The 14,395-nt window shown below is 38.5% G+C and overlaps 1 protein-coding gene across 11 annotated transcripts in view; it reads left to right on the top strand.

Annotated features, from left to right (window-relative positions):
- The window catches only part of EXT2 (exostosin glycosyltransferase 2), an 85,257-nt gene that overhangs the window by 10,011 nt on the left and 60,851 nt on the right, over window positions 1-14,395 (top strand). For all 11 annotated transcript variants that reach the window (XR_003257910.1, XM_026091957.1, XM_026091998.1 and 8 more), the window contains 3 exons: window positions 3,418-3,613; window positions 7,033-7,172; window positions 8,028-8,121. Coding sequence is in view for 10 of the 11 variants with exons in the window: in XM_026091957.1 (XP_025947742.1) it covers window positions 3,418-3,613; window positions 7,033-7,172; window positions 8,028-8,121 (430 nt within the window). In the remaining variant the exon portion in view is untranslated. The remainder of the gene's footprint in view (window positions 1-3,417; window positions 3,614-7,032; window positions 7,173-8,027; window positions 8,122-14,395) is intronic.

Below are 14,395 nucleotides of genomic sequence, written 5' to 3' on the forward strand. Positions count from 1 at the left end.
CCCTCGACCTGCTGGCAACACTCTTCCTGATGCACCCCAGGATACCATTGGCCTTCTTGGCCACAAGGGCACATTGCTGCCTCATGCTTAACTTGGCGTCCACCAGCACTCCCAGGTCCTTCTCCGCAGAGCTGCTTTCCAGCAGGTCAACCCCCAACCTGTACTGGTGCCAGGGGTTATTTCTCCCTAGGTGCAGGACCCTGCACTTGCCTTTGTTGAACTTCAGGAGGTTCCTCTCCGCCCACCTCTCCAGCCTGTCCAGGTCTCTCTGAATGGCAGCACAGCCCTCTGGTGTATTGGCCGCTCCTCCCAGTTTTGTATCGTCAGCAAACTTGCTGAGGGTGCACTCTGTCCCTTCATCCAGGTCATTGATGAAGAAGTTGAACAAGACTGGACCCAGTACTGACCCCTGGGGGACACCGCTAGCTACAGGTCTCCAACTAGGCTCTGGCAAAAGATCGCTATTGCAACGATAAAAGAAGCACACTGTACCTCCGATGTGACTTTAAAAAGAATAAAGGGATCATGATRAACAACATGATTGCCTCGGGTAGCATCAGCTAATGCAAAATTTGGATGCATAAACAGGAGGAATGAGGATGTGATCTTTACCTCTGTGTGTCTTATGGATACATTTTTTCCAGATCACTTTGGGTGCTTCTGTCATTCTGGAGTCCTTTCAAAATAATGTTGAAAATCTGGAAYAGGTACAGGGAGAAGCCTACTAATRGAAGTCTGAAGGAAGAAGGTCCTGCAGAATGAATCTTACGGAGCTTAGTGTGGTTAGCTCACGGAAAAGAAGTATGAGAGCTGACCTGATTATTGGAATCCAGAGATTAGAATACTGATTATTTTTTATCTTCCAAACTAATGCAGGAAGACACAAACCCTGTAGCTGGAAGTAAAGCAAGGCAAGTGGGAAATAACAGAGAATGTATTTAGCTGTTAATATCTTGTAAAGAGGTGGTTTCTCTAATCCATTCATGTCTTCAGAACAAGAGTAGTTGGAAGTCTGGAAGACATGTTTTAATCAATTACAAAAGACTGCTCTTTTAATATTTCATAAACCTCTTCAGCAGCTGAAAGCATTTGACAAAAACAGTAACAACATAGGTGAGACCCTGTGAAAAAGATGAGCAGACAGGCAGTGGGGGTGGGGGAGTAAATGACTTGTTTATTTGTTGCAGAAGATCAGGTTTCAAAATGCAGAAGCTTTAGGTCCTTTCTTCTAACTACATTTTGTAGACAATACGGGTTATTAAAGAAGAAAACTCTGGCAGAATGGATGCTGCCAGTATCAGACCAAAGATGTTACTGTACCTTGCCTCCAGTTGTCTTCACCTTTGGTAAGGGCAGTGTTCTTGCTGTTGTTGTAGGCTGCTCCAGGTAAGGTATCATGATCAATTACAGGACAAACTTGTGCAGCAATGGTTTGCTTTCCGCACYCATTTTATGTTCCTGCTTGTTGTGTTCCTGGACTTGACTGGTGTAGGGGCATCGGGGTGAATCCCAGTTGATTCTTCATAGGTCTTAGATATTGTTACAGTACAGCACAGAGTGAGAGCAAGCTTTGTTATTTCTTTCTGGAGAGCATGAATCTGAAGAGAGAGCAGTCATATGGTTTGTGTCCATGTAGTCAGCTTAATGCTGTGGCTGGCTTTGGGCCTAATAAAAACCTTTATGTGGAAGCTGGTGCAAGTGTGTGAGTTTATATTCAGTGAATGTTTTGGAGCTTACATGTTCTCACATGTACGCRTGTGAGAACATAATCTTTTGTGAGGATTGGGCTGTAGCCTCCAGAGTACCATCTAGTGGCCGGTTAGCATTACTAATTGAAACACATTCACAGTTTCTTTTGCTTGATGCAGGAAGAATGTGATAAGGGAAGGAGACTCAGGATTCAGGCTTGATTGGAATAAATGATTGCATTCCACTATCCTAGAAGGTTATTTTCTGGTAGCTATGTTGCAATTTCTTTCATAGCAAGATTTGGTCACTAGGTTTGGAAGTCATAGGATGATGACTATTCCRAGGCAAAATTTGATTTTAAACATATAAACTAATGATCTTGCACGTTTTTTAGCTGGTCACAGGCATTTATTATCACTCATTTGCAGCAGTATTTCCTTCCTTTAATGCAAATCCCTCCCCCCCCCCTTACAGAACTGAACTGAAAGTTTTTGATTTGCTCTCCTTTTTGGTTGGGTAGTTTAAAAGGTTTTAATACACCTCTGCTAGAARTAAATATTCTATAAAGCTGCTGGTAGCAAGCTGGTAGCAGCTTGAAGCTTAGGAAAAAAAGTATGTTTAAAAAAGCAAATTTCTATGTAAGAGCTGTTAGAGTAACTAACCTGATCGGCGTGAGAATAAGTAAAAGAAATGAGAATAGCAGCAGGAAAGGTCTGACTTTATAATGTGTATGTTTGTATGTGTTTTCAGAGCTTTATATTAAAAATAGTATCACATGAAGGAGAACTGGAATCCTAAGTGAAGGCCTCATATTTCCTGTGTTGTTTTGGCAGTGTGAAGACAAGCACTCACTATGTGTTCCCTTGCATGGGGAGTGGTGGAGCAGTCTGACTTAGCTCATCCTTTTTAAAGAGAAAATCAAAGTAAATGAGTGTAACATGCTATATTGCAGCATTATTATAACTTACTTTTTAAAGCTATGAGCATATAATTTGAGACTGCATCCCTGTGTCTTTTACCTCTAAAGTTAACTAGCATTTTGAAATACTTCAGTATTAAGATACATTTTTTTAATGTTCATATTTTTGGAACATGGTAGGAATTGTGAATGAATGGGATAATGAACCTTCAACTTTGTCCTGGAAATGTTGCCTTTAYGTTGCCCTGAAGGAACAAAACTGAATCACAGATAGTGAGAGGAGCTTGTCCTGCTGTTGCCGTCACCATATCAAGACTGTAGATAAATAGAGGGTAACTGATTTGTCAGTTCAACACCTTTTCTCAATTAAAATTAATGATAAAGTATATGGGAAGAGAAACTAGCAGCAGCATTCAGTATCCTAACTGCTTTCTAATAAAAACACAAGCACCAAATAAAAGAACGAAAAATCCTGGCATCAATGGTAAGCTGTCTTAATATGTAGCCAAATTATTGTTATTTCAGTTTATAAAATAGGTTGTAATACAAGTGCCTATTCTAAGATAATAAGTTCTCTTTACAAGCATAAATTTATTAGAAGTTGTAAATAATGCTGAACCACTTGTATCCAAAATTTAATTATACTGTATTGTTACCCTTTCCAGCCTTGCCTGCAAAAATGGTCTTGGCAGTGTGTCCACATCTGATTAATCTGATTCTGCTTTTCCAGAATGGAAGGAAACGTGCTCTAGAGTATCTTGGAAGCAAACTCACAGCCCTGTCAGGTAACCATGGCCATGGTTTTTCAGTCCTCGCAGGTTTTTCATTCTGTCATCTCAAATGGCTCTGCACCCAGAATACCATTCTGAGTTGGAAGCTCTTCAAGCTGAGAATGGGGAATCGGTGCTGATCTTAGACAAATGTACAAATCTGTCAGATGGGATCCCTACTGTTCGCAAACGCTGTCACAAGAATCAAGTCTTTGATTATCCTCAAGTACTTCAGGTAAGGCTGCCCCTCCTGCAAGCTTCTCTTCCCCATGGTGACTACCTTAACTATGGAGCTGTTCCTATTTAGCACATTAGCGTTGAGCACTTTTAGCGCCCAAATACAACGGCACTTCTTTATATTTCAGTTAACTTGTTGGCTATGTTTTTTAAATGCATAGTTTATTATGTTAGCTTGGATATTATATGCTAACTTTGTTCTTATTTGTAAGAGGGCTGAGAACTATGGAGTCAAATATATGGATTACACTGCAGTTTGAAATTACTGCTTATGTATAGCAACTTCATGAGGCTGGTTATGATGGTTTTCTAGGAACACTGACAACAGCATGTAAACTTAGAAGGTGACATGAACATGCCACCAAATCTAGTTGAAATGGGAGGAGGAACTGGTGACCAGATGAACTTACTCACTTTAAAATTGTGTAAGAATGTTGGAATCTACACCCTCCAGAATAACTGGCAAATTGACCTTCAGCAGGCATGAATTTGGAATTGATTTCTCATTTATGGCAATCCAGGCCTCATTAGATGAAGCCTGGAACAGAGGGCTGCTTTGTCAATTGGAGGGAAGATCAAAATGAACTTTAAAGAACTTATGTGTAGACTTATTTGGGGAAAAAGAGAATCCTGTATTTACTGAGAATTGGTCAGGTTTTATTTTTGCATGCAGCTTACTGGTTAAAAACCCTACAAAATTCCCTGTGTAGATACGACAGGCTGAACTAGAAGACTTGTCAGCGTGCAGCTATGAAAACATCTAGGTGAAATGTGTTTGATGGCCTTGGCCCAACTTCCAGAGACCTTTTGATGTGTCAGTGAAGATAAAACTAGATAGCGTTCTCAGACCCCTGTGTCTCTTGGCAATTCACGAACAGAGAGGTGCTTTGGCACGCAGTGTGGTGAAGTGAGTTATGCCATAGGCCACTGTGGTCTGTGGCCACCAGTACATAATCTGTCTTTGAACTTCAACAAATGATGATAAAATAACAAACATGCTGAGGAAAGACAAAGTTTCCACCCCTCCTGTTATGTTTTGGAGGAAATATGTTTAAAATTCCATGTGGAGGAGGGGGAGAGGGAAGAAGGGGTCACCCTCAGTCCTAAACTTTCAGCCAGAAGGAAAAAAAAAAGTTTGCTTTCTTCCTTTAAATGCAGCCTGGATCACTCAAGGATAGCAAGTAAGGGGATCTATATCTATATCTCGCTATATATTATTTTATAACTCAGAAAAGAGCTGGCACATGCCGAGATTGTTAAAATACTTTCCTTTGCAGAGACCTGCATCTCCCTTTGGAATGTCTGGCTGATAACAGTAATGATGTGAGGAGATGTATTTATAGTAACCTTTGTCTAGACAGGAAAAATGGTTATCTGGGCAGATGAGCATGTGTGTCCACATCTGGGCTGCTTTTTTTTTTTTCTCTTCCAGACCTTACCAAGGTCTCTTCCACCTGCTGCCCTGTGATCCGCTGAGTGAATGGTTAAAATGTGTGTTGATTCTCTCCTCTACCTCCATTCCCCTGCTGTTTTTTCCCTCCTCTTCCCCTTTGCGAGTCAGGGAAGGGGGGAAGCCTGAGGACTGTGATCACAGTTCATCCTTTGCAGACTTCCTACTAGAAAGACTCTTGGGCTTCTGGGTTCCTAATGCTTCCCATTTGCAGTCTTCTCTTGGATGAGATTTTTCTARCTCTTTAGTGCTATACAGATGTGAACATAGGTTTCACAACTGCATTAGGAAACACAGCCAGCAAACTCCCTTGTATTTCCTAGTTCTGATGTTGTGTTGCCCTGCTGTGCCTCCTGGCTCTTTTTCCTCTGACTGCAGAATGCAAGCTGGAAAGATGGTTTTTTATCTGTGGGAGCCACCATATCAACTTTATAATTTTTCTTTCTTAGACTTAAGAAAAATACTGATTTGGGTTTTTTGTTTGTTTAACTGAACTCTATAAGCATTTGTTTTGTCTTTTTGAATCTGTAGCAAGGTTCCTCACTGACAGTGAAAACTGAAGTCCCTATATACAGTGTAAGTGCAGCATAGTCTTTCTTTGCTGCAGTATAAACTCATGGCTTTTTGTCTTATGTGTTGTGGACACGAATAAGCAGATTATATTCTTCCTTTCTGCAGCAACTTTTTATGTATTTGAAGCTCCCTTTAGGCAGCTTCCCTTTGCTCCTTCAGAATAAGCATTCTTGATGCACTCAATCTTTCCTTGTAGATAATACTTTCAAGATACATAATCATCCATGGGGTGTGGGTTTTTTGTTTGTTTTTTGAGTCTTTATTTCTAAAGTTTCTTTCTTGAAGTATATTGCGCAAGACTGGACATGCTGCTCTGTCTGAGGTCTTACCATTTTTCAGTAGAGTGAATGATAACTTCAGGTCACTTAGTTTATGCTTCTTTTTGCATTCTAATAAAACCTTTGGATGAAGGTGTTTGTTTTCTTTTCAGCAGGACAACACTGTTGACACATGAATATCCTTTCTTTTCCTGTCCTTTTCTGCAAAATGTTCTTTCYTGCAAAAATGGAGCCATTGTTTCATGTTTTGTATTTGTGCAGATGGTTATTTTTACCTAAGTGTTGAACCATATATATCTGTATTTCTAGTCAGTCTCCCTATAATTTCAAATTCTAATCCTGTTGTCCATTATGCTCACCAATCATCCTCCAAAACTGTTGATACCTTCAAATTTGATAAGTACTGTCTTAATTCTGCTACCCAGTTAATCAGGGGACACACTGAATAATGCTGTATCTAGGAAAGATTCTTTGGAATGCTGTTTGATCCATCACTTAACTTTGCCTGTGAGTCACTGCTAACTGCTTTATATTTAGAGTTCTGTAATTATAATTTATGGTTCTTCCCATGAGGGTTTTATCTAGCCCATGATTTCTTAATTTGCTTGTGAGAATGTTATCTGAGATGATGTCAAAGGCCTTTTAAAGTTGAGATATGAAATCTATTACTTCCCTGTTATCCATAGAGGCTAATTGTCCTATAATGGAAAAAAAAAATGGATTGGCTTTATATGGTTTGTTTTTTGATAAGTTCATGTTGATTGTTGCTCACTGTGTTATGCCAAAATTTCAAAATGTTTGATTTATTTTTCCCCATGAATTTTCTCAATTAGAATTCTGAAGTTAGCCCATTAAAATAAGGCACAGAATTGTCCCTTCAGCTGGTTTCTTGTCTTTCCACTTGTGATTCTTATGAATCAGTAGAAGATGAAGTTGCGTAATTAATTTTAATTTGCTGATAAGTTAGAATACTTTGGTAGCATGGAAGAAAAGCCTGCTTACCTTTTGGCCTGTTTTTTTTTTTTTTATGAGAAGGAAAGCAGGAATGCATAATACAACAAATTTTACATTTCCTTCTTTTTTGTCTTCTGTGTGTTGGATACCATTTGTTGACAGGAAGCTACGTTCTGTGTCGTTCTACGTGGAGCCCGCCTGGGACAGGCTGTGTTAAGTGATGTTCTTCAAGCTGGCTGTGTTCCAGTCATCATTGCTGATTCCTATATTTTACCTTTCTCTGAAGTTCTGGACTGGAAGAGGTCTGTGTCCTAACTATTGTACATGCAATATGTGCATAAGAAACTTCCATTGCATTCAGTGATGTGAATGAAATCTGTGTGATGAGTCAAGTGTACTGGGAGTCACAGTGAATAGAATAGACTAGGATACATGCACTCTGAGCTCTATTTATGCATCAAAAATAAGAGAGGAAGTCAAATGAGGCTAAGATGACTGAGCATTTGGTTACCTTGTAGCCCATAATAGTTTTCATAAAACAGACGTGCTTCATTGTCTTATGCTTGTGTTCAGTGGTGAATGATCTGCATTCAGACTCCTCTAAGAAAGGCATATGCCAAATATTGCTTCACTAAAATGCTAAATTCACTGTATTGTATTGTGATTCTCTGAGACTGAGAAATATAATTATTTTGTAGATGAACGTACTGTGTTAGAGTTTAGGTGGTTTTTGCATGCATACACAATGCTCAGTCTGTATGTGATCTTAGAATAATATATATAAAAATTAGTTTGTATGCCTAGCATTGCATATGCTGTAACTGTTCGTTTACTCCAAAAGACTTAAGGTCACAGCAACTCAGTGGCAGTCCTGGGATTAGAATTCAGAAGTTCTGTGTCTCTGTTCCGTATTTATTGTCTTTATRGATCAGTCCATGGACTTGTGGCATTACCCTAAGGCAGACTGGCTGGGGCGGTAAAGGAATTCCACTGCAACAGAATAATCATACAGAGAGGAGACAGCTTCTTTCTTCTAAGATCTTCTGAATGTGTCTTAATGGAATAGGACAAGAATCTGGTTTAGAAGGGCCATTGTAACCTTTTAATGCAGAATTTCCTTTTACTCATCTTACTTTTTTTTTTTTTTCCACTTATAGGGCCTCTGTTGTCATCCCAGAAGAAAAGATGCCTGAAATGTACAGTATTCTGCAAAGTGTTCCTCAGCGACAGATTGAAGAGATGCAAAGACAGGTAAAATAAAGTACTGTATTTAATCCTTTTCCTTTATCCACATATAGGATGTGGGTTTATATGTCTGCCTTAATGTGAAATCTCGTGAAATGCAGCAGCATCCATTATATTCTCATGTTAATATTATGATTATTCATCCCTCTTCTTTATGCTAAACATATGCATTCACCATTACTTTTCAATATTTTGTCTGTACCCATCAGTGGTGCAGCTAAATCTGTTAAACAGCATCTGCTGAGCAGTACTACATTACTCCTTAGGTCAGGAAGTTAAGAATACTGCATATGATTGCAATTGCAGAAGAACGCTTGAGTAGGCAGACTTCAGTTACTCAGGGCTGGAATTTTTCCAAACTACTATGTTAATGTACATGCTGTTGTGAAATATATTATRGAATCTTTAGCATCCACAGTGATCAGAGCCTCCCCATCCTGGGCTGCAGCAGATCTCCTGAAACGTGAAACTGAGGTTTTGAATACCTGCTTCTTCATGTAAAGATCATATGGTATTTGCCGTGGGAATGGAGACTGCTGGCTCCCAACAATCTAGTCAAACTCCGCTTTCATTAACTTCATTTCATTTTCTTGTGTCCAGTCTGCTTTCTTAATGCAGAATGGAATTCTAATTCTAATATTAGAATGGAAGCTCTCCTTGAATGYGGGTTTACTCCCTACTTTTATTTGCTGACATTTTTCTGATGAAGTCACAGGGTATACTTGTTTCTTTTTTCTACATGRTATCTAAGTTGTCTGAAAGAAAAAGTTCAAGAATTTCTTTATCCCTATAGAAGCTTTGGTTTGTAGATATATTTTAAGCTGTCAAATGTGAGGGAGCCGTTAAGCACGAAGTTCTTTAAATATTTTAACGAAGGTGATGATGCCTATGAGGGGAGATTTATTTTGYGACTGGAAAAGCTAAGGTCCTGAGTTGTTCAAACTCACAAATGAAGTCTGTGTGTTAGGTGTATAGTCAAAAGGAAACATCTTGCAGTTAATTCCAGTTGATGCTGTTGCCTGTTTGTTACTCCTAAAGCTTTGCTGTTGTGGACRCTATCCTCATCAGTTGCTTTAATTCAGGAGTTCATGCATACAGTGCAGACTGAATAGATCAGCACTGTTAGACATATGAGGATTTTCATAAAATGCGAAGAGTTTGGTTGTCAAATTGTAAGGACGGCAGGATTCAACCACATTGCTCTTTTGGTGTTTTAAATAGATAGATTGCATTTTGGGGCTAGTGGTGAAAGAAGATGCTAACATATCTTATCTTGTAAACTGATTTCTAGGATCTTTAAGCATCGTCACTGTATAGTATATGAGCATATCATTATAAGGTAGAAAGATGCTGTTAGCACAGTTTTACTGATRAGGAACTGAGGCATAGAGAAAGTAAGGGCTTGATGTGTAGGAAAAAAGTAAACTACCTGATCTCAGATGATGTGCAAAGGTGTCTAAGATTTCTCTAGTGGGATTTCTGGGACTTGTGAAGACAAGTTTCTGAAATACCATTGCACAACTTCAGTGACAAAGCCATCTTATGTGTCATCTTTGTAAAAAGTGGCCTAAGGCATGTTTTATCAGGTTGTAATTTACAGCACTCTGGTATAGTTATTTCTAACCAGATATTGCTAAAGTCTGCATGGTGTGTATTCATGCTGGATATGTGTGTGGAGAAAATGGTTTGTCAAATGGTAAGTGTCTTCCATGTCTAAATTCTGTTGCCAGCTTCACTTTATTCTCTGTACAGGGGAAGTCTGCAAATATCACAGCAGCCGTCAGGGGTCTCCTTTCTCTTTAGTCCTTTCACACAAATGAACCATTTTGGTGGGGTACACAGGCAGCATCTACTAAGCCACCACCAGGGATGGCAAGGGAAAAAGTAGCTTCACAGTTACAACTACTAGAAACATGRTATATATATTTTTTCTCCCTTGTGAATCTAGGAATTCTAACACAAGAGTGTTTAGCATAATAAAGCTTTAGAACTAGCATTAATAGTCTGTTACAATGTGCAGTGATTTTGTTGTTGTCCATTTTACTAATATTATAAAACATTGTTTCAGCACAGGGAGTGCTCCTTCTGCAGAGAAGGTGCTTTACATTATATACAGCTTAAACTGTAATTTTGAAGTATGAAATCAGGAATCCATGCTAGTCTAGGTCTTCTCCTTTGCTTTTTCTTTAACATTCACAATTCTTAGACACTTTGAGACAAACTCACAAAAAAATCTTAATTCAGATGATCTGTAATTTATTTGTATTATGTCTAACTCTATAAAGTTAAGTTAAAGTAGAAGATGTTTTAATACCCAGAACACAGTTTTAGTCTGCATCCGGAGTGCATTTTGTTGGGTTATAGATGGTTTGTGCTAGTCATTGTCATTGGTTCTAAAGCATCACTGAACATATTAAAACTGTGATTCTGTTGACTGAAGGTGAGAAGTATCTTTTACTAAAGCTTCCTCTCACGTCATGATGCTTCTGAGAATATGGTTGTGTGTTTTGGTGGTGAGAATATCAACATGAAATTACAAGGTCTGTCTGTTTTTCTTCCTGAATTTCTTTCTGTCTGCATACTGAGGACGCTTGCATGTGTTTTCTATACATTTCATGTGTTGTCATCCTTATTTACAAGGTGGAGTCCCAGAATAAGCATCTGTGAAATCCCCTTGCTGACACATGGTTCTGTATCCTGGAAATCTCATAGGATGGAAAAAGTACTTACTGATTAATGTTACATAATTGACTATCAACAACTCAATTGCATTTCTTCATTAATGAATATACCATAATATTCCATCTGTGCTGCCGCTTTTTGTTTCCTTTCTCTTCATCAGTTTCGCAGTRGGGAGCAATTGCACACTTTAAAAACATAATTACTCTCTTTTGATTGAAATTGTTCTGGAAAGTATCTTGGAACTCTTCATCTAGCCAGAGTGCCCATTTTTCAGTGTCCTGACTTCCCTTCAGTGACATTGTACAGGAATYAATGAATACAGATTCACAATATAGAGCCCAAATGTTGCTAGGAGGAGAGAGGATTCCGAACTGGAAGGAACCTATTGATGTGGCTGCTRGTAACGGTAGATCAGAAGCAAAGCCAATTTGTGATAACCTCTCTATTTAGTCCTCAGACAAGGAAGTACTAAAGTGAARCTCAACTAATACATGTTTATAGAATAGCTTTTTTTCAGATGTGAGCTACGGTAGTCATTACTGTTGTTTACTCTGCTTAGCTATGGTAGTCAACAGAAACTTCAAGATATTCTGTTTTTGCAAATAAACCATATTTCTCGATAACATTTAAACTATTTTCTTTTGCTGCTTCAAGTTTGTGGGCTAACAGCACTTTAGATGCAATATTTTGATGCTTGCTTTTCATCAAGTGGAAAAGGACTGACTGACATGGGCCTGGTGGTATGTTTGTTTTCCCATCCATTCTCATTTTCACCAGGAGCTGTTTGTACCTAGATGGAAACAAAGATACTCAGATCACAATGGTTGTTTTCTTTCTTGCTTTTACGTTGCAAAACACTTGGAGTTTGATTTAATGGTTGAAGAAAAGATTGGACCATATCCGATGTTAAAATGAGGAAAAAATGATCTTTGTAAAGAGCTTTGATTAAAATTGATGTGAAAATTGTTACTGTTCTATAACACTTCACTGTTTCCTTAGCAGGAGGTGGGATGTGTTTAGGTTTTATTCTGAAAACTTTTTTTTCGTACCACATGTATTATACTGTTTCCCTCAGTGGGATTTTATGTGTTTTTGATAAGGACTAGTGAAACATGCTTCACCTGCACCTGCTAATTAATGCACTTTTTCAGTAAATTAAGAAACCAGCTGACCTGTTCTGACACAAATATGGTTGAGACTGTCCTCTTTTTAGCCAAACAGAACAAATTCTTGCTCTAAATTTCTTGGGATTTTTAGTAGGATGAGCCATGCTTGCATTGTACATATCAGACTTTCTTGGTCTGTTAATCTTCTTGGGTAGCTTTGCTACCCAACTATTTTGGATTAAGTGGCTGTCTTGATTACAAAGTAATTTTTATCCTTATTTGGAAAACCTCACAATTAAAACTTAAATTTTATTGTCAGTGTTACAGTTTGCCAGTATTCTTTGTTGATTAACTACTCCATTTGCAGTATTTTATTGCAGTTCATTATCTGGAGATCGTGTGTCAAGGTTAAAATACGTATATATTTTTTTCAATTTGAGATAGATTGTCTGCCTTTAACAAGTAAACTTTATTTGTGCTTAATTTTTATTTTGTTTCTGGAAGTACTTTTAGCCATACGTCTGCTGGAGAAATCAAGAAGGTTTTTAAAGAAAATTATTACATTTATAATGTGAAAGAACCTGTATTTGAAAAGGCTTTCCTATAGTTTCTACACTAATCATGAACATCACACCACAACTAGCATGAAAAGGATAAAATACAGGTGCTTTAGCCTTGGAGTCGTCATCTGCCAGGATCTACTGCTAGTATGACCTGGGCTGTGATTTCCCATAATACAACTTTATTTTGCACAACTGCTTGGTCGGACAGTTTGTGGTATAAATCAGGAAAAAGAGGCAGTAGTATTTATTGGTTTGATGTGCTGGAATGTGGGAAACCTAAACTAACTTCTACTGCCCTGCATTATAACTGATTGTGTTCAGATCTTTAGCAAATACCACATTAATGTATGCTTTTATTGTTCTTACTTGCAGACATTTTGCCCTCAATCGCTCTCACAACATGTATTAGTTATTTCCTCCCCTGTGATCATACCCTAGCCTGCACTGTTGTGAAAAAAGTTACCTATTTTCAAAATTACGTATGCTGTCTACATCCATGAAAACTGGAGCCTAGCATGTGCTAGTTCTTACAGACTCCAACACATTGACCATCAAAAAGAGCCTCTGCTATTTGAGCTGCTGAAATTAATAACAGTCTGGATGAAACTTATGCATCTCTGGGATTGCTGCCTTGTCTGTTTTATACAGTAATGTTGTCATTCTCATTTTCTTTGAAGCTTCCTTGAACCATCCCCCTCTCTCAAATAGTTCCATATGGAGTCTGAAACACTGGCAGAAGTGCCCAGGGGCATGTCGATGAGCAGCTCAGCTGCATAGCTACTGACCCAGCAGGCTGGCTGCTGCATGCTTATGCTTTCTTTTCTTCTGCACCACAAACTAGCAGCCAGGTTGTGGCAAAATTCTGGGAGTGGAGGGCTAAGAAATAGGAGTAAATGTAATAGACGTACATGATAGAGAATGAGATTTGAAWTCAAGAGTAAAATGGGAGGGAGGGAAAGAAAAAGGGCAAAATAAGACCTTGTGGGTGCCTGTTTATCCCATGCCTTGTATAGTTTCCCTCCCAACCAAGTTTTTCTAATGTTTTGCTTTAAAAGGCTATTAACCTGTTAAAATATTGGGAGCATTGAATACCACCGTAGTTCATACAGAAATATCTTTAGTCTGAAAGTTTCCCACAACTTAAATCTGAGTCTCTGTGCCTTCTTTTTGTGAGATGACTCTGTCTCTCCTAATATGAAGACATTTTAAAATATTTCTCCACTAAATATCAACATCTTCAGAAGTCTTTTAACACAGATAGGCTCGTTAAGGCATAGGATCAGCATATGGAAGTAGCCTGCAATGGGAATAGAAGACGAATCATTCCTTTGTGTATTTAGGCCTTCTTTTGCACAGCAGAGATTTTAGGTAAGGATGTTCCTTTCAAAAGAAGGCTGTATTATATGTGCTTGTTCCTTTTTTGACTTTTTAACACCGCCTGCCCCCCAACAATAAAATTTTGGAATTAATATCTATTCTGGAAGACCAGATGATTTACTGTGTTCCAGTGGTACAAGCATGAAGCGGTACAGTGATGGAATGCAGGAATTCTTTTCAGCCTGGTTTTCTAAGGAAATGGGTATGATCCCATAGAATGTGCATGCTTATTGCATGCCCCACTGATTTTTATGTTATTRCCCAATTTCAGCCCAACTAACAGAGAGGCGGAGATCTTGAATATAAGAAATTTCATGAAATTAGGTAGCTGGATAGAAGATTAACACCCCAAAACAGCATTGCTTTTGAGAGAAAAACTGCAGCTCAAGCTCACAGCAGTACAAAAGCCCCTTGGGGACAACCATTCTGCTTTAGAAAAGGTTCTAGTTGGAATTGACACTGTCTTAGGCAGAAGAAATTCAGATACAGAATGACAAGACGATAAGTAGCAAATGAAGTTCAGTGTAGATAAAAGAAATGTACATGGGAGGA

Source organism: Apteryx rowi, unplaced genomic scaffold (assembly GCF_003343035.1).
Source record: "Apteryx rowi isolate R43461 unplaced genomic scaffold, aptRow1 scaffold_122, whole genome shotgun sequence".
Lineage (NCBI taxonomy): Eukaryota > Metazoa > Chordata > Aves > Apterygiformes > Apterygidae > Apteryx > Apteryx rowi.